The sequence below is a fragment of the Pseudogymnoascus verrucosus genome (genome assembly GCF_001662655.1).
Source record: "Pseudogymnoascus verrucosus strain UAMH 10579 unplaced genomic scaffold scaffold_48, whole genome shotgun sequence".
Taxonomy (NCBI): domain Eukaryota; kingdom Fungi; phylum Ascomycota; class Leotiomycetes; order Thelebolales; family Thelebolaceae; genus Pseudogymnoascus; species Pseudogymnoascus verrucosus.
In genome coordinates this window covers 45648-61243 of record NW_017263699.1, presented here as the reverse complement: position 1 = coordinate 61243, position 15596 = coordinate 45648, and the positions used below count along the sequence as shown (strand labels likewise).

General features: G+C 46.1%; 6 protein-coding genes across 6 annotated transcripts; 3 read left to right on the top strand and 3 right to left on the bottom strand.

Annotated features, from left to right (window-relative positions):
- Nucleotides 1-7: 7 nt before the first annotated feature.
- Nucleotides 8-898, top strand: VE01_08656 (uncharacterized protein). Its single transcript, XM_018278077.2, has 3 exons — nucleotides 8-170; nucleotides 221-439; nucleotides 519-898. The coding sequence occupies exons 1-3, from the start codon at nucleotides 159-161 to the stop codon at nucleotides 663-665; spliced, it is 378 nt and encodes a 125-aa protein (XP_018127191.1). The 5' UTR covers nucleotides 8-158; the 3' UTR covers nucleotides 666-898.
- A 381-nt stretch (nucleotides 899-1279) lies between these two features.
- VE01_08655 (uncharacterized protein) lies at nucleotides 1280-3276 on the bottom strand. The gene is made up of 6 exons (XM_018278076.2): nucleotides 3139-3276; nucleotides 3041-3078; nucleotides 2679-2978; nucleotides 2320-2614; nucleotides 1997-2266; nucleotides 1280-1833 (listed from the first exon to the last, which is right to left on the bottom strand). The coding sequence occupies exons 1-6, from the start codon at nucleotides 3179-3181 to the stop codon at nucleotides 1568-1570; spliced, it is 1212 nt and encodes a 403-aa protein (XP_018127190.1). The 5' UTR covers nucleotides 3182-3276; the 3' UTR covers nucleotides 1280-1567.
- A 77-nt stretch (nucleotides 3277-3353) lies between these two features.
- Nucleotides 3354-5602, top strand: VE01_08654 (uncharacterized protein). The gene is made up of 9 exons (XM_018278075.2): nucleotides 3354-3632; nucleotides 3712-3746; nucleotides 3823-3911; nucleotides 3969-4112; nucleotides 4170-4213; nucleotides 4264-4301; nucleotides 4356-4496; nucleotides 4556-4975; nucleotides 5026-5602. Exons 1-9 carry the CDS (start codon nucleotides 3549-3551, stop codon nucleotides 5069-5071), a joined length of 1041 nt encoding a protein of 346 aa, XP_018127189.1. The 5' UTR covers nucleotides 3354-3548; the 3' UTR covers nucleotides 5072-5602.
- Nucleotides 5603-6819: 1217 nt separating this feature from the next.
- VE01_08653 (uncharacterized protein) lies at nucleotides 6820-7468 on the bottom strand (the record flags this gene model as incomplete). The annotated part of the gene is made up of 2 exons (XM_018278074.1): nucleotides 6820-6943; nucleotides 7086-7468. The coding sequence occupies 2 exons, from the start codon at nucleotides 7466-7468 to the stop codon at nucleotides 6820-6822; spliced, it is 507 nt and encodes a 168-aa protein (XP_018127186.1).
- Nucleotides 7469-10461: 2993 nt separating this feature from the next.
- On the bottom strand, nucleotides 10462-13013 carry VE01_08652 (uncharacterized protein). The gene has a single exon (XM_018278073.2). It carries the CDS (start codon nucleotides 12908-12910, stop codon nucleotides 10556-10558), a length of 2355 nt encoding a protein of 784 aa, XP_018127188.1. The 5' UTR covers nucleotides 12911-13013; the 3' UTR covers nucleotides 10462-10555.
- A 290-nt stretch (nucleotides 13014-13303) lies between these two features.
- Nucleotides 13304-14172, top strand: VE01_08651 (uncharacterized protein). Its single transcript, XM_018278072.2, has 2 exons — nucleotides 13304-14013; nucleotides 14068-14172. Exons 1-2 carry the CDS (start codon nucleotides 13369-13371, stop codon nucleotides 14113-14115), a joined length of 693 nt encoding a protein of 230 aa, XP_018127185.1. The 5' UTR covers nucleotides 13304-13368; the 3' UTR covers nucleotides 14116-14172.
- Nucleotides 14173-15596: the final 1424 nt, after the last annotated feature.

Here is a 15596-nt window from a genome sequence, read left to right as displayed (position 1 = left end):
GTCTCGCCACCGAACAATATTCCGTTCCGACGACGCTGATTGGCTGGACCACATCGATATTTCTGACGCCTCGAGATTCAATCCCATCAGCCTCGTCTCCGAATCCCTCCTTGACGGTGCAGCGATCACAACCAGCTGTCTCTCATTCAGCCGCAACAATGTCTAAATCGGTACGCTCTATCTTCCGGCCTTCTTCATTCAATCCAGCTAACTCTCTCAGGTCGCCTACAAACACCTCGTTCGCGCCGTCTCCCTCTGGCCCAAAGACCGTCTCCGCCCAGACTGCCAGCTCCAAGATATCCTCCTCGCGCGTGCAAAGAAGACCTTCGTCCCCGCCTCCTCCGCAATCGGCGCCCCGGCGCCAACTATCAACGAGAGAGCCGAGCTCGAGAACGCGAACGCGTTATACAGTCTCCTCGACAACCGCTATGCATTGAGAGTAAGTTATCGCGCCCGCAGTAGAACGAAGAAGCAGCGCAAGGCCTGGTGTGTGGTAGAGAAATAGCTAACAATCGCAGTACCAACCCCGCAAGAACCTACTCATGCGTCCAGCGAGCAACCCGGACCACTATAACGATATCATCGAGGAGATTGATGCTGCGCCGAGCCGCGGGATGTTCGGACGGATCAAAAATCGTCTGTCGGGGTTGTTGAGATTTTCTTAGGTGCGATGTGGCGGGGGATGTACGATACCAGCTGTGTAAAATGTACGATGTAGGCCCAGGATAAGGCTCGAAAAGACAGAGAGGTTGAGATGAGAAGAAAGTTATTGGGGAATATATGGTATAGCTTGGCGTTTACGGAGAAACAGTGTATGATACAATAGCCACTAGCGACAGATAGAGAGACGATTGGGAGGAATGCCTATGTATAAATGTTATCCAGCATCTCTCACAACGAAATCTCTCGGGTGTATCTAATGCGTAGTGTGGGACTGCTTCACAGGCTCTGGGGTTGAAGATGATGATAAAGGTAATAGTGTAAAAGGTAAAAGATGGAAGTAGCACCGACACACAGCCCAGACACACCTTGCCCTGCCGCCGTTGCAATGCTCCCACTGCCTGGTTTTTCTCACTGCCAACCATTCTCACTGCCGACCATTCTCACTGCCGACCATTCTCACCACCGAACGAGTCTCAATGCTTGTCGCCAGCGAAAAGTTGAAATTTCGAGCCCCTAGCATGCCGCCGGAGCCAAAGGCGACAGTGATATTGCAATCATCCGAAGTGAGTTTATCCCAGACAGCAAATGTCTGCATATGAAACTTCACTTGCAGTCCTGGTGAATAGAGCAGTTTATGGATATCCAATCAAGACACTTTATTCGAGTATATGACGAATGCCATATTGACTTAAACACGAAGCTCCCATGTATATCAGTGGATATAATAATTTACCCCTCATATTCTATATATCTAACCGCGCAACAGTCCCAGGAACTCTGTCCCTCCCGGGATCCTCCCCAACCCTGGTCCAGACTCAAAGCAGGGTGATGGGAAAGACCAAGATTGCCGAAGCCAGTCGTCTTGCGACTCACCCAAGCCCAACCCATGAAGCATGCATTTGGCTTAGCGCTTTACGACAGCAGGTGGCTGCTGTGATCTGGGATGACCCCCTTTCTGCATAATTGGCGAATCCATCATCCTAGACCAGTCATGAAGCATTTCAGTGTTTTCTTTCGAGGTAGCCACCTCGTCACCGGCACGTTCAATCATTTCAGTATTGTATGCCTTGACGGCATCTTTGACGCTGGAATGGCCGTCCAGAGCGGACTTCAACTTTGTGACAAGGCTGGCGGCATCGGCGATACCGTGATTCATACCTTGACCGCGTTCTGTATAACTCAAGTCAGTGCCCCCTCTACATCTCTTTATTTTTACTAGATATACCAGAACTCAAAGATGTAACAAGCACTCCAGTCGAAGGAAATTTATAATAGAAAGTAAACAGGAATAAGAACAAGCACAAGCACATGATAGATAGTAGGAGAAACGTACGAAATGTCATCGGATGTGCGGCATCTCCAGCCAGGGTGATCCTGCCGTTACGATCATCCCAAGGGATAGGCATCCAGTAGGAGATTTTATTCTCATGTATTGGTGTTCCTTCTGGAATCCAGAGATTTGCAGAGCGGAATGGTTCTGCAAAAGTCGCTGCCTTTTTCTTTAGGTTTTCGAGCGACATAACATCATCTTTGCCCTTGTGCGATGTTGTCTGTAGTTGAAAGCTCCAAGTGGCTGGGTCGTTGGGATCAGGGACGCTCTGGACTGCCAAGATTGTCAAACTTTGCAATGCTGGAAGAGTCTAGGACAGAACGCACTAGATATCCACAGCCAATGCCCATCAGGATGGATTCCCATGGCCATTATTGGATGGAGCTGGCGCACGAAGCGTGCTTTCTCAGCATCGTTATACTTGACGCATATGTTCACTGCTGAATATGGCACACTGGATGCACGCCCCTTTTCCGGTCCAAAAATACAGGTTCGGACGGCTGAATGGGCGCCATCTGCGCCTACAAGCAACGAACCAACTGCTCGCGAAGAATCCGCAAAAATGGCTGTAACAGTGTTTTTATCATCGTCATAAACAACGTCTTTCAAAGTCTTATCGTACTATATTGCGGCTAGGGTCAGTACATGCTTCACAGGCACTTGTTTGACGAGACACGGCGCGTACTTCAACTGATATACCTTCTGCGCAGAGGCTTCTGAACCTCCTTCTAGATACACGGAACATCCGCAACAGCGGTACGTCCTTAAGTAACTCGCCAGTTTTCCCATTTAGAGTTGGCAGAAGTCCTGGGTCAGGCGGGGTGAAGTACGGATCAGTTGCGACAGACTGAAGACGATCGAAAAGGGCTTCGGGAAGACATTGTTGTAGTAATGGGATCCCCCACTGAATCGACATCCCCCATTCCGCTGCTCTATAATGCGACGCAGAAGGCTCGGACTCGAAGACGGTACATGCAATGCCTTCCTAGTGATGAGTATTAGCAACTACATATGCAGTTGGGACCCGAGTATCTGGTTGTATGATACCTTCTTTAGACCCTGGGCAATAAGCAGGCCAGTAATACCTGCTCCTGGTGTCAAATCTCTTGTCACCACAAACTGACATGTCACTTAAGCGGACTCACCAGCTCCAATCACGAGCACTCGAAAGGGTATATCTTCAGACATTGTTCTGGGGATTTCCTCAACTCTTTAAAATCGGTTTACTGACTTACAAACCGACAACAAAGGAGGGGTAGAGCGGTAAAGAGGTCATACATAGTATCATACTGCGGTAAATACCGAAACCCCCCTGCCTGGGGATACTTCAACGTCTTGCGGCACGGGACGTTGAGCCGGCTCCCCGAGACCCACTTGACAGATACGTGTGCATGTCATCATCATCGCAAACTACACACTAATACCTCATTTTGTGCACATATATAACTAGAAATATCCCTAATATTCTAGACGAGTGTGTCGAGATATTTCTTGCTGCTCTATTTACTCATTCTCTTCCCGCATCAAGTTGTGGTGCTACCAGAGTCCCTCAGCCATGGAGTCGACGGACCAGGAACCCTCGGCCCCGCAGCTGGCCGCCCCACATCCTGGACAGGACCACACAGAGCTTGAAGTCGATGTACGTAGGACGGAAGGATGGCCCCTCTTCATCCAATGCCCTTTTTCGGGACCATGCTGACCTTTTTGCTCCTATTAAGTCTGAGGAGAACGATTCGGCGTATGCGGAATCAACGTAAATGATACTCTCTGCCGTGGTACGATATACTCTGTATGACTAGTGCTAACTCGCTCGTTGCGCTTTAATTTAGACGCTCAAGCTTTATGACCTCTATTGCGTCAAGCGTTACTAGAGGCATATTCGAAAATGGCCGAAGATATCATTCGTATGGGGAATCCCGTATGTATCAATAAATATCCATTTCTCGAGAATCACCGATCCTCTGACTATGGCAAGAATACGCTTTTCCCAATGACGAACGTGAGCTTGAGAGATTAGACATGCAGCATACCATGCAAACTATGTTGCTCAACGGCAAGCTGTTTTGGAGTCCGATTGGGCCATCCCCGCAGAGAATACTCGACCTGGGTACTGGGACAGGTAACACAGCATATATACCGTAACTGCAGAATGTGTTATGCTAACCCCTTTATGAAGGAATATGGGCTCTTGAGGTGGCGGACCTGTACCCCTCCGCGGAGGTATAGATCAATGCACGTTATATCATTAGAAATAGACTAATGTTGTCAAGGTAATCGGCACAGACGTCAGCGCTATACAACCAGATTGGTGAGACTTCAGCCGCGGAGAACCTCTATATGCCGTATTACTAACCATGCATAGGGTAGGACCAAATTGTTCCTTCGAAATTGATGATGCGGAACAGGATTGGTTGTACGAACCCAACTCTTTTGATTTCATTCACAATCGCAACTTCGTCTGCGCTATCCGGAACTGGGAGCGTCTTGTTGGACAGGCATTCCGGTAGGTGCTTATGCGCCATACTAGTTCAGATTTACATGAGCTAATATGATCCGGAACAGCCACGTGAAGCCAGGCGGGTGGGTCGAGTGGCATGAGAAACACCCCCTATTTCTCAGCGACGATGGTTCTTTAAAAGAAGATTGCGCAATTGCCAAATGGGGCACAACGTTCTTTGAGGCTGCAGAAATTTTTGGGACTTCTGCAACCTCTCCCAGGAATCTAAAACGCTTGATGATTGATGCTGGGTTTGTTGATGTTGAGGAGCACATCTTAAAGCTTCCTGTTGGGCCCTGGCCTAAAGATAAGAGGCTCAAGAATGTAGGACTGTTCGAAATGGTAAACATGGATGAGGGCTTGGAAAGTCTGAGCTTGATGCTCTTTACTAGAGCACTAAAATGGACCCGAGAAGAAGTCTTGATGTTTCTTATGGAGGTAAGGAAGGCCACCAAAGACAAATCAATTCACAGTTATTATCATTTGTAAGTGTGGCATTCTATACAGGATTCATTCCATACTGACTATTATTTAGTTATGTGGTCTTTGGTCGTAAACCAGAGACGACGCACTCGGTTTAATGTACAAGTTAAAAAGAGTAATTACATGCCAGTACATATAGTTGAGAGAGGAACAGTGAACAGTCTAGATTGACTCCTTTCTTTTTCACCATCTGCTCCACGCCGCCATAATTGTTTCGTCTACCCCAAACCTGAATCCTTCATCGAAACCCAACAATATCCGAGCCTCAAGCACATAGAGATCCTCATATATCCACAATATCTCCTTGTTTTCATGCCGACTTTCGAGAGCCGAAAATCGAATTGGTCGGGGGTCCTCCTACATGACTGCGACTTGTTTTATGATAAAAGAATCCTAACTCGACTACTTCTACATGGGTGTTGCAAGGATGATTTAATGAATATGGATTTGCAAGTCAACATCTCACAGGTCATCTTCGTACTGCTCAGTTATTGCTGGCGTCCCCTTCTCGTCACCACGGCCCCCTCTCACCACCAGGAAGTCTCGTCACCGGCGGTACTCTCCCTCTATCACAGTTAACCGCCAATGCAACAGAACTGGGTCTAATACTCTCAAATCTCATCCTCCACCAGCAAATCCAGCAGAGCATGGTTGAATCAGTCATTTTTTTGTAAGTTGGTAATATCTACAAACCGTAAAACATCCGCCAAATGCTATATCGCTTCCCAGCTCAGCCATCCCATAAGAATTTTGCCACCTCGATTTAATGTACAGCCCCATCTAATACTTCGGTCACTTCATACATGGACCTCACTCCCCCCGCGACGAAAAATCCGTACCGGTATATTCCCATAGAGCTCCAGACATGCCAGCTTTTTACCTTCGTGGGCACCACTGACGATGTGAATTTCCCAACAGATACTGCCGTCATCAAGAACCCGGATTTACGTATTGGCACAAGTCCAACAAGCATGTTTGACATGTCACCGCCTGCACCCACCAATGAAGCCTTTCCTGCCACCGCTTTCACACAAAATGTCCGCCAGTAGCTCGAGTGACGCGTTCAGTACAGCGCAGCGACGCCCACTCCAGACATAAGGCCTCGCACCATGATGACCACCTGGTCTCTAATTACGATGATAGTTTATTGGTTCAGTTATTTCTACCGAGTATAGCTGCCTTTTATATCCTGTTCGGTTGGGGTGGAAGTGAAGGTGGCGAATATAGCGATGGGAGAAACACTTTAATTCTGATCTCGATTGTCAACTATGTACCTGTCCATGCCTACCTCCATCCTGTCTCATTCTATACCATCCATCCTGAGACACAAAAAAAACCCGTTTGCAAATAATCCTGGCGCGTGCATGTTGCCGCATATATTTAACTTTACAAACAAATCAGTTTAAGAACGATTTACAAATGATTCTGATGGTAAATTTAATGAATTTACCTCGAATGGATAGCGGGGAGATACATCAGAATCAGAGCTGTGTGCATGGGAGCAGCGTGCATCAGAGCTCTACGCATGGGGAGCTGAAGGCGCCGTTCCATCAGGAAGCGCACACAGAAACACAAACGATCCATCAACTTGACAAACAGATATCAGCTTGAGAACTATTTGCGAATGATCATATAGTAAACATGAAGAACTTACCTTGAAAGACCAGTGAGATAGCTGAGTGGCGTTGAAGGCGATCTCATAAGTTCGAATCCTGCTTGACCCGACTCCATTAGCGCTGCACCCATGCACATCGGGTGCCACAGGCGGGCATTGCAACGTCTTCAACTTTATAATTAAATTGGTTTTTGAAGACATTTCGATAGTAAAGTTGAAGACCATACCATATTATGCATCAAAGGCCATCTTCCAGTTAAATTTGTCGTCAAGTTCGGGGAAGGCTTCCGCCTCATCATTCTTTGGTGTCGTAAGATTCTTCTTCGATAAGATCTCTCTGGTTACAGGCAACAGCCTGAGGTCTTTTGGGAGGTGAGTAAGGGGCCCACGGTTGGTGCATAACTTATATGCGAGAAGGACGGTGTCGTTGGCTCCGGGAATTTCTTCTTTCTTAACATCTGGGTTTGCAGGCTTCTACCTGAAGGCGATGGGCGTACGTCGTGTATAACATTGTAGCGGTTATAAAGTCGATGCGAAGGCGGAGATTCTGTCTGGTCGTCTCCTTCAACCGTACTGGCCTTGAGGCCTTGTGGAATATGTAGGCGAAATTCAGCGCCTTGAAATGATGTCGGAAAATGAAATGCTTCATACTCGGTGTAGCAAGGTTTCCGAAGTAGGCAACGCGCTGGTTCTCGTTCTTCGATCTCATTTTCGCTCTGAAAGCCGGATAGCTGATGTGCTTCGGAACGATTACTTTTGCGACATCCCTGCAATTCTGTATGGTTTTTGCGGAGAGTGGTCTGGCAAATGCCTTGACATTGGCGATATAATCCGCGCCGCCGTATTCCTTTACAGAGCTCCAGAAATGCCGACTTTTCATCTTTATGGATATCATTAAGAGTGAAAACTAGGTAAATTTTAGCAAAGTAAAAATTCTAGAGCATTTGCTTTTGATTTCATTAAGGTTAGTTACTAGATTTTGCATTAATTGCTAGCTACCCCTATTATACCCCTATCCCCAAAATCCCCTATACCATCAAACCTGACACAAGTTTATCCCCACTTCTCACCTGTGCCCCTTAACTCGTAACATCAGCAGTAAAAGCAAAAGCAATAGAAGCAAGAAAAAACTGCTCGCAGGCACCATTGATTCTTCTCTTGCCATCGCTTCCACAACCCCCACCCCCCCCTAGTAGCTCGAGCAGCGATGCATTCTGAAAGTGCAGCAAAACCCAGTCCAGGCATACAGCCTCGTACCAGGAAGACCACTAGGTCGCCGAGTAGAATAATAGTTTCTTGGTTTATCTGTTATTGCCCAGTGCACTTGCCGTTTATATAGTGTTTGGTTGGGTGGAGGGCAGGGTAGCGAGTTTACCGCCCATGGGGTGGGTTTATGGTTTTGGTTGGAATGAGAACGTACTTACTATTCTTCTGGTATTACAAAGTCGCTCCTTGTATCTATTGCATCAACCATCTTTCCCTTTCTGTTGCAACCACACAGTTTCTATCTCATGAGCTGAGCCCTTGAGTTTCTGTGCTCCCTTCCTTACTTTGTCCCCCACACCGACTCTCCCCGGCTGGCCTCCCCAACCACCTCAATGCACATATATAACACAGCACCCCTCACCTACAACACTCCAATGCCAAATAAACAACAACAACAACGGAGCAACAGGGGTCGGATTAGAGTCCGGTTAATCCAGCCCACACACCCTCCCAGCCACTCTCCCTACCATACATCCGGCTTGCACTCCTCCGTTATCTCCCCACCACTGCATGCTTGTTACCACCATTGCTCTTGTCGCCACCGTCACTCCCACTCCATCAGCAGGGCCGTCTCTGTCATTATCCATACACTCCCCCTCGCTCGAGCCGCCCACCGTACCGCTCATACTACCATATTCTGGTACCCACACCGATGTTGAAAGGTCCGGAACCTATCACTGGATTCCTTAGTTTTCCTTTGCGCATCATCCGAGCAGGGTAATATTTATACGAGAAAGTCGCAACATGTACCTAATTCCCTAATCTGATCTGATTTGGTTCAGTGACGATGGGATAGCGACGGTCATTACCTTCGTTTGGGCTGACTATGGGTTGAAGTGCGTTGTGCTTCCTCCTTCCATAGGATCTGGGGATATGGGCGTTGCCTGAGCGGGTGCTTAATTATATCCTCATTCTATCACGGGCTTCCGGGGGGGGGGGCTCTAGACCTCCTCCATCTCAACCCAGCCTCTCGCACAGTAATCCCCTGCTCATCCATCCAACCACAATGCACATATATAGCTAGCCATATCCTCATCTGTACCACTCCGAGCAACTGTAGCAATGGCAACACAGCAACGGGATTGAGCTTCCAGCTGATCAATTGGAATATGGGCACGCACTCACCAGTCCATACTCCAAGTTCCCACCTCCCAAGCCCCCTTGTAGCCTCCGCCCCTCCTCTGACTCTCGCCACTCTGCCCCCATCATCACCGCTCTCTCACCCGTGCTCACCCCAAATTACTCATCAAAAGATCTGCATTTTGAGTGATGAGTAGATTAGCCATCACGATGTAGCAACAATGTCATTCTTGAAGGCCGCAAGAGAGTTCGAGAGACCGAAATGCCGAACAGTGATTAAATCTTCCCAACCTTCCAGGTCAAAATCTCCACCACGTTCTTTCGCGATGCTGGTAGATGCGTCAGCAGCCCTAACATCAGCAGAATCACGAGCGATTGCCAATGAAAAAAGGGCGGCAAGCGGGAGAAGCTTGGAAAATTGCATTTTTGTGTTGGTAAATAACGTTTTCGAAGGTGGGTAGAAGTTTGCTGCAGATGAATAAGGATATATTAGGATATTACGATATTATTTATACCCTTCAATTTTACTGTAGTATAGCCACACATTATTGTCTACAAGTGAATCAAGAACCCCGAGACAAATGAACCGCCTTTGTCTCAATAATCTCTCATCATTATTGTTTCAGCTGCTGTTTATAAGATCTTCCGGAATCCACTTTCGGATCGGGTCGCTGGTGTCTCACCCTATTGCATGATAGCGCAGGGATTGCCCTGCGGCCCTAGATGGAAGAGAAAGCTCATTGTCAATCGATAGTTTTATGAATATTTAATGAACCCCAAAGAATTTGGCAGTATTATTGAATCCATCGGCGAGGTCTTTAGGGCGATATTTCCCGAACTTCTGAAATATATCTCGAACCCATAAGACAGGTTAAGCTCCCACCCCGCCTGTGGCCTACAGACAGCTCAGCCTGTGTCTAATCATATCCTAATCAAGTTGAGACCAGCTGAGCCTGCACTGATCGCGCCAAGTCCATATTTAAGTGAAACCCCTCGAGATTGCGGGTATTTGAGTTGCTGAGCCTGTGTCTGTCTATATTGTAGCTGCATACGTGAGCAAACGAGTGAGTAAACAAAGTGATATTCGCTTCCTCTTCTTACCAAACTTTCACCTCCTCTATAAATATCAAGGAATAGAGAATCCCGATCCCTCTGTCATAACGCAGACTCCCGTATATTGTATTCCCCTTCCACTCTCCAATCATTTCCTACCTGCTCGCCTATCATCGCTTCGTGGACAAATATCTACCCCCTCCCCTGAGCTCTGAAAAATCTCAAAGAAAGGATACTAATGGAGGCCAACTATGTGAGACTGGGCTACTCGAACTCGATCTTGGGTGGTCCGGTGTAGGACTCCACTTCTCGTCATCACCGCCGTTGGCCGATCGTCATCACCCAACTGTTTAGTCTGTGCCCACATTTGTATGTCTATATACACAGGTGCTTTTCTTAATTTTTTTTTAATTTTGGGATCTTGGGCCTTGGGATTTGAGGGCAGGATATACGAGAAGTCGGAGTTTATGTCACCGCATCGTAGCACTATTTATAAAGCCTTATCCCTCACCTCTGTCTCTGACAATATCTCTTATGATCTACCTAGATCACTACTCTAATCTTGGCCCTAGTTGGACGATAAGCCTCCGTCACCAAACTGAAGACTTTCCCCTCCCATTAAGTTGTCAAAAAACGTGGTATCGAAACCTTGGAAGACCCAGTCAGCCTGTCCTGCGGCAACACCAGGGTATAGCTCTTGCTCTTGCATGAAATCATCTCCGATAATGACACTATTAGCCTGTGCAGCGTCAAGGTCAGTGTATAGCTCTCCAGCAGGCGGCTGTGCCACCCGCTCCTGCGACGGAGACGAAAGACTGCCAGAGTCCACATAATCAACAAGGTACTCCCGAGAATTACCGGATAGCCGCCCATAATCATTTGTTGGTATCTGGTTGGCAACCTGGACTGACCCGATGCCCCCGATAGTGACATGCTCTCTATGTTCTTGCATATGACGAGCCGATACCTTGGCTACTTCCACCACTCTTATGCCATCGCGGGTAAACCTGATGGTGCCAAAGTACGGTACGGTGATAAGCAGCACGTTAGGTCCATCCCCATGGCCGCCATCGGACAACTGGGCTTTTTTCACACTATAATTATGCCCCTGGGCTGCGTCTGCCTCGATATGCAGCAAATGTTGTAGTAAACGCGCGCAGCTAGCCGCCAATTTGTCTTCGTTTATATTGGAACTCTCTTCCATGCTCTCTAGCGCCTGCTCCATTGTGGCACGATCCCCTAACCGCTGATGGGCCAAGAGATTATCTGTCTCTTTCTCGCGATGGCTGTAGAGATGCGCGATAATTAGAGTCATGCCAGCTATCAGGGCAAGGAAATCAGCCAGACGACAGGAGGCCGAGATACGATTGAAGGCACGGAATGCAACAAATTGCGTTAAGATCTCACGGCTGGAGTTGACGCAGGTGATCTTGGCATATTCGTTCTTGCGCTCGGCGCCAGAGCTCAATAAAAATGGTAGATGAAGCTGGTTTAGCATAGTGTAGTGGAAAATCTGGTCTTTGACCCGCATACTCTCCCACAACGCTTCTTGTGAGTCCTTCTCCAAACCAGCAAAATTTGGTGGTCCCCAGAACCTGGCCGGCATGCCTTCGGCAGCCTTTAGTAAGTCCGCGTTGATTTCGTGAGTCATTTCGATTGCGGACTGGGATAAGCCGAGATTGTTGTGTTCAAGCATTCTTGAAAAGATCATGGTGTGGAGGCGTTCCAAGCGCTCACTTGGCTCGCCTCTCTCCAGTGCTGTTTCGGAACTGATGCTGGTATCACTGTGGCCTTGAGGGAGACCGAGCATCAGAGAGAGAAAGCGGTCCATATAGACAATTCGGAACCATATAACTTGTGGATCAATATTTGTACTGGGATCAAGAAACTCCACTGGAAGGTTGTTTGGGCGATTCATGCCCATAAATTGCCCAGCTACCACGGCCCTTCTAAATGCAAGCAAGGATCTCCGCATGTTCCCGCAATTTAGGTGGTAGAATGCCTCAAGTACGATGCATTCCAGGCTCTCCATAGTCCCTAAAAGTTCTTCGCAGGTAGTCACCTCACTGATCGCTGTATCTGCAAGCCTTTCCATGATGACGCGATGGTGTTCAGATAAACCGGGTATATTCTCATTGGGCGGAAGATGCAGCAACATTGAAGAAAACATGAGCATTTGTTTTGCTAACAGGACCGGATGGGTTTGAAGGTTCTGGACCTCTATTATCTTAGTCTCGTCCTGAAGTCCTTCGCGAACCAGTTGGCTGCGTAGTTTAACGTTGACTTGGTGGCAAAACACTGTAATTCCGCTTCCCGCCTTGACAAGGATATCAAGGTCTTCTTGGGAGGGAAATCCTGCAAGAAGGGCTCGCGAGAACTTCTCATATTTGCCTGCATTAGGTGGGACAACTTTGGCAGGCGAGAGCGTATATGGTGTGTGAAATTCTGGCGTTAAATGATATGCACTTGTATCTCCATTTTCGCTTCCCCTTTGGAACCTTTCCTGCGTAGGTCCGTGATGCAAAGGGATGAACGTCGTTTGTTCAGACCTACTACCAGGCGTAGAAACTGCAGGCGTGGAACCTGCAGATTGAGGTCCTCCGCGATCTTTAGACCTTGATTGAGCCCCATATTGCTCTTTTGCGGCGCTGCTATGGTCGACTTCCTTGACAAGCTGGTTTAATAGTGCTTCAACGCGCACAATACGACTAGAAGTATCCTCTATTTGACTGAGGTCTTCAGGAAGCCCCTGACTGATGCACTTGGTACCTCGCCGGCGACAAATTATGCACGTTGCCTCTGTCGACGATGCAAAAGTGCACCGGACTTTCCTCCGTTTGCATGCCCAGCAACTGTGGGTTCCTTTCCGGAGTCTCCGTCGCTTAGCTTCAGACTCGAGGCTCCCATGGTCATCAGCATCCATGTTCTCGGGTGCATCAACGAAGCTACCGAGTAAACGTCAGGATGACATTGTTTCTCCGACGCTTTCATTATGTATCGGAGATCAAGCGTTCGGAGATTCCATCTTGAGTCGTTTGTTCATATGGAATTCGACCGACCAGTTGCTTATAAAGCGGAGGAGTTAATGCTGGTTCGTCTGAGGACCCTGATTGGCCGAGCTCAGCGGAAGAGCTAGTTCGTCCGCCGAGCTCGGGGTTGGATTTATCTCTCGGGCGAGGGCAACAACGTTAGTTTTGGTATTTTATAGGAAGGCAGGTTATAAATTAATGAATATCTCGGGGCTACTGTCTACTATATAAACATTCCAATGTAACCAAAAATTTACCGCTATTCTCCTTTCCCAAGCTGACTAAGACTTATCACTTCTTCGACCACGAACTTTTATAAGGAGTCACTACAGCTGAAATATCATTATACAAGATGGCTCTCATTGAGATCATACAGTATAATGCGAAACCATCACTCGATTCCCACGCGCTACGAACAACAATCAACGATACGATTCAGAATGCTGCCATTGCGCTCAAAGGAGTAAAAATCCCCCAGTACTTCGCTCTTGGCACACAGGTTCAGGACAAGCGCAGCGTTCAGATTACATCAGAATGGGATGGTATTCAAAACTACGCAAACCTTGAAGCTACTTTGGAATATAGTTCCTTCACAGATAGTGTGTGCAATTCCTGTGGCAAGCCAGACGACATTTTCCACGTCGTCCTCAGCCGCCCGGCATTCGGCTCAGACGGGCCTGTTGCAGCTCCTGTCGTGGAATTCGTACAGAGCTACTTCCCAGCATCTCGCGTCACGCCAGAGTTCCAGAGGAGAATCGAAGAGGACTTTGCGCGATTTGACAAGATCTACAAGAAGGGTGTGAAGGGAGATCTCGGCTTGTCGTCTGGTTGGGTTCTGGAAGAGCAAGAGCATGAAAACATTGAAGATGAGAAGGCGAAGTGTTTTATTATTGCGAGGGGTTGGGAAAGTATGGATTGTTTCGAGCAATCTGTGCAGAATGATGCGTATAAGGAGGCGATTCCAATACTTTTCGCATGGAACGCACCGTGGAAAATGGTAAGTGGCTGCTTTGCCGTGTCTGAGAAAATATTTTGATTATAATAATGATAGTGGCACGTCGAGCGCAAACTCCTAGCCGGCATCGAGGTTGCTGCATGATGGAAGGTGGCTTTTCAGCGCCTATTTTACTAAGTAGTCACCTCCTGAGGCGCGGAGAATTCATGTCTAAGACAAATTCTGCATCATCATGTATGTCTTTCGCGATGCTCTAGATTACTTTAGTTATAGGTTCATAGTATCTATATATAAGTGTTATTCATGCTAAAAATTATAGCCCCTTCTACCTATAGGAATTAGTACCTATAATAAGTATAGTACCTCTTATAGGACATATATGTAATTTAGAATAGTAGGAATAATAAGAATAGTTAGAGAGTCTACTATTCTAACTATTTACTTTAGTATAACGCTACTATATAAGTAGGTAGATAGTTCTTAAATAGGAGCTTTATACTTAACTTAATATAGTATTTGTTATATACTAGTAATATGTTTTATAGAAGCCTTTATGTCTAATCCTCTACCTCCTCTATTAAGTAAACTATGTAATAAAACCTCTATAAGTCTTATAGTTTAAGACCTAGTGTTATACTTTAAGCACTACGTTTATAAGGTACTAGCTTATACATAAAGTAACATATCTTCTATTAGAAAGAGTAAGTTCCTAGAGCTAACTACCCCCTTAGCTATAATAGCTATAGTAGTAACCTTAACTATAAGTAAATAAGTTATTAAAGTTTAGATGCCTAAACCCTATAGTAGTAAATAACATAAGCTTAAGGCTTTTCTCCTTAAGTATAACTTATACATTAGGTTTAACTCCTTTATGTTATTAAGAGAAGCCAATTAAGTCTTATAGGCTATTACCCTCTTAAAAGGAGTAGCCTTTAGCTAGATTAACTTCTTTATTAATAAGTACTTAGAAAAGAAAGGACCTAAGGGACAACTCTATACTAATATGTTAGTTACTACTAGAGAAATCTTTAAGACCTAGAAGGGATTTAAGGCCTAAATTACTAAAGTGTTTAGTAACTTAGACGCTAAGAGAATAGTAGAACAACACCTACTAAAGATCTAACATATAGGATTAGTTACATCCTATACTATAGAATTCTAGTAGTATATAGGATAAACTAACTAGAATAATAACGCCTTATAAGTAAGGTACTATAATAGTTTAAAGGACTCTATTAAGGATAAGATTACTTAAGGCACCTACCTAGAAGATTTAGAGAAACTAATCCTTACTACTATGTTAATTAATAACTGTTATTATAAGTATAGACTTAAGAAAGGTAGGTAAAAACCTACCTAGATCTAGAAGAAGCCTAAGTAAAAGAACTATTAGCCTTAGCTAATAGAACTTAACGCTACCTTTAAATAAGGCAACTAACCCTATAACCTAAATAAGGAGCAACAGCTTAAGGAACGCCTTTACTTTAATTATAATAAGCCTAGCTACATAGCTAGAACTAGTAGAGAACTTATCTATTCTATCTAGAAAGTCTTAGGGTTGCATTTATATAGCTAAAGGATACTTATGTCTAATAGTAGTGCTCTTGCAGATAGAATAATAGAGA

Excerpts from the sequence above, each read along its gene's own strand:
- VE01_08656 (XM_018278077.2), top strand. Across the intron at positions 440-518 it reads ACAACCGCTATGCATTGAGA|TACCAACCCCGCAAGAACCT; the intron begins GTAAGTTATCGC and ends TAACAATCGCAG.
- VE01_08655 (XM_018278076.2), bottom strand. The coding sequence starts at position 3,181 with ATGTCTGAAGATATACCCTTTCGAGTGCTCGTGATTGGAGCTG. Across the intron at positions 3,079-3,138 it reads AGTGCTCGTGATTGGAGCTG|GTATTACTGGCCTGCTTATT; the intron begins GTGAGTCCGCTT and ends CACCAGGAGCAG. Across the intron at positions 2,267-2,319 it reads GCATTGGCTGTGGATATCTA|TCCAGAGCGTCCCTGATCCC; the intron begins GTGCGTTCTGTC and ends CAATCTTGGCAG.
- VE01_08654 (XM_018278075.2), top strand. The coding sequence starts at position 3,549 with ATGGAGTCGACGGACCAGGAACCCTCGGCCCCGCAGCTGGCCGCCCCA. Across the intron at positions 3,912-3,968 it reads TCATTCGTATGGGGAATCCC|AATACGCTTTTCCCAATGAC; the intron begins GTATGTATCAAT and ends GACTATGGCAAG. Across the intron at positions 4,302-4,355 it reads AGCGCTATACAACCAGATTG|GGTAGGACCAAATTGTTCCT; the intron begins GTGAGACTTCAG and ends AACCATGCATAG.
- VE01_08652 (XM_018278073.2), bottom strand. The coding sequence starts at position 12,910 with ATGGATGCTGATGACCATGGGAGCCTCGAGTCTGAAGCTAAGCGACGG.
- VE01_08651 (XM_018278072.2), top strand. The coding sequence starts at position 13,369 with ATGGCTCTCATTGAGATCATACAGTATAATGCGAAACCATCACTCGAT. Across the intron at positions 14,014-14,067 it reads GGAACGCACCGTGGAAAATG|TGGCACGTCGAGCGCAAACT; the intron begins GTAAGTGGCTGC and ends TAATAATGATAG.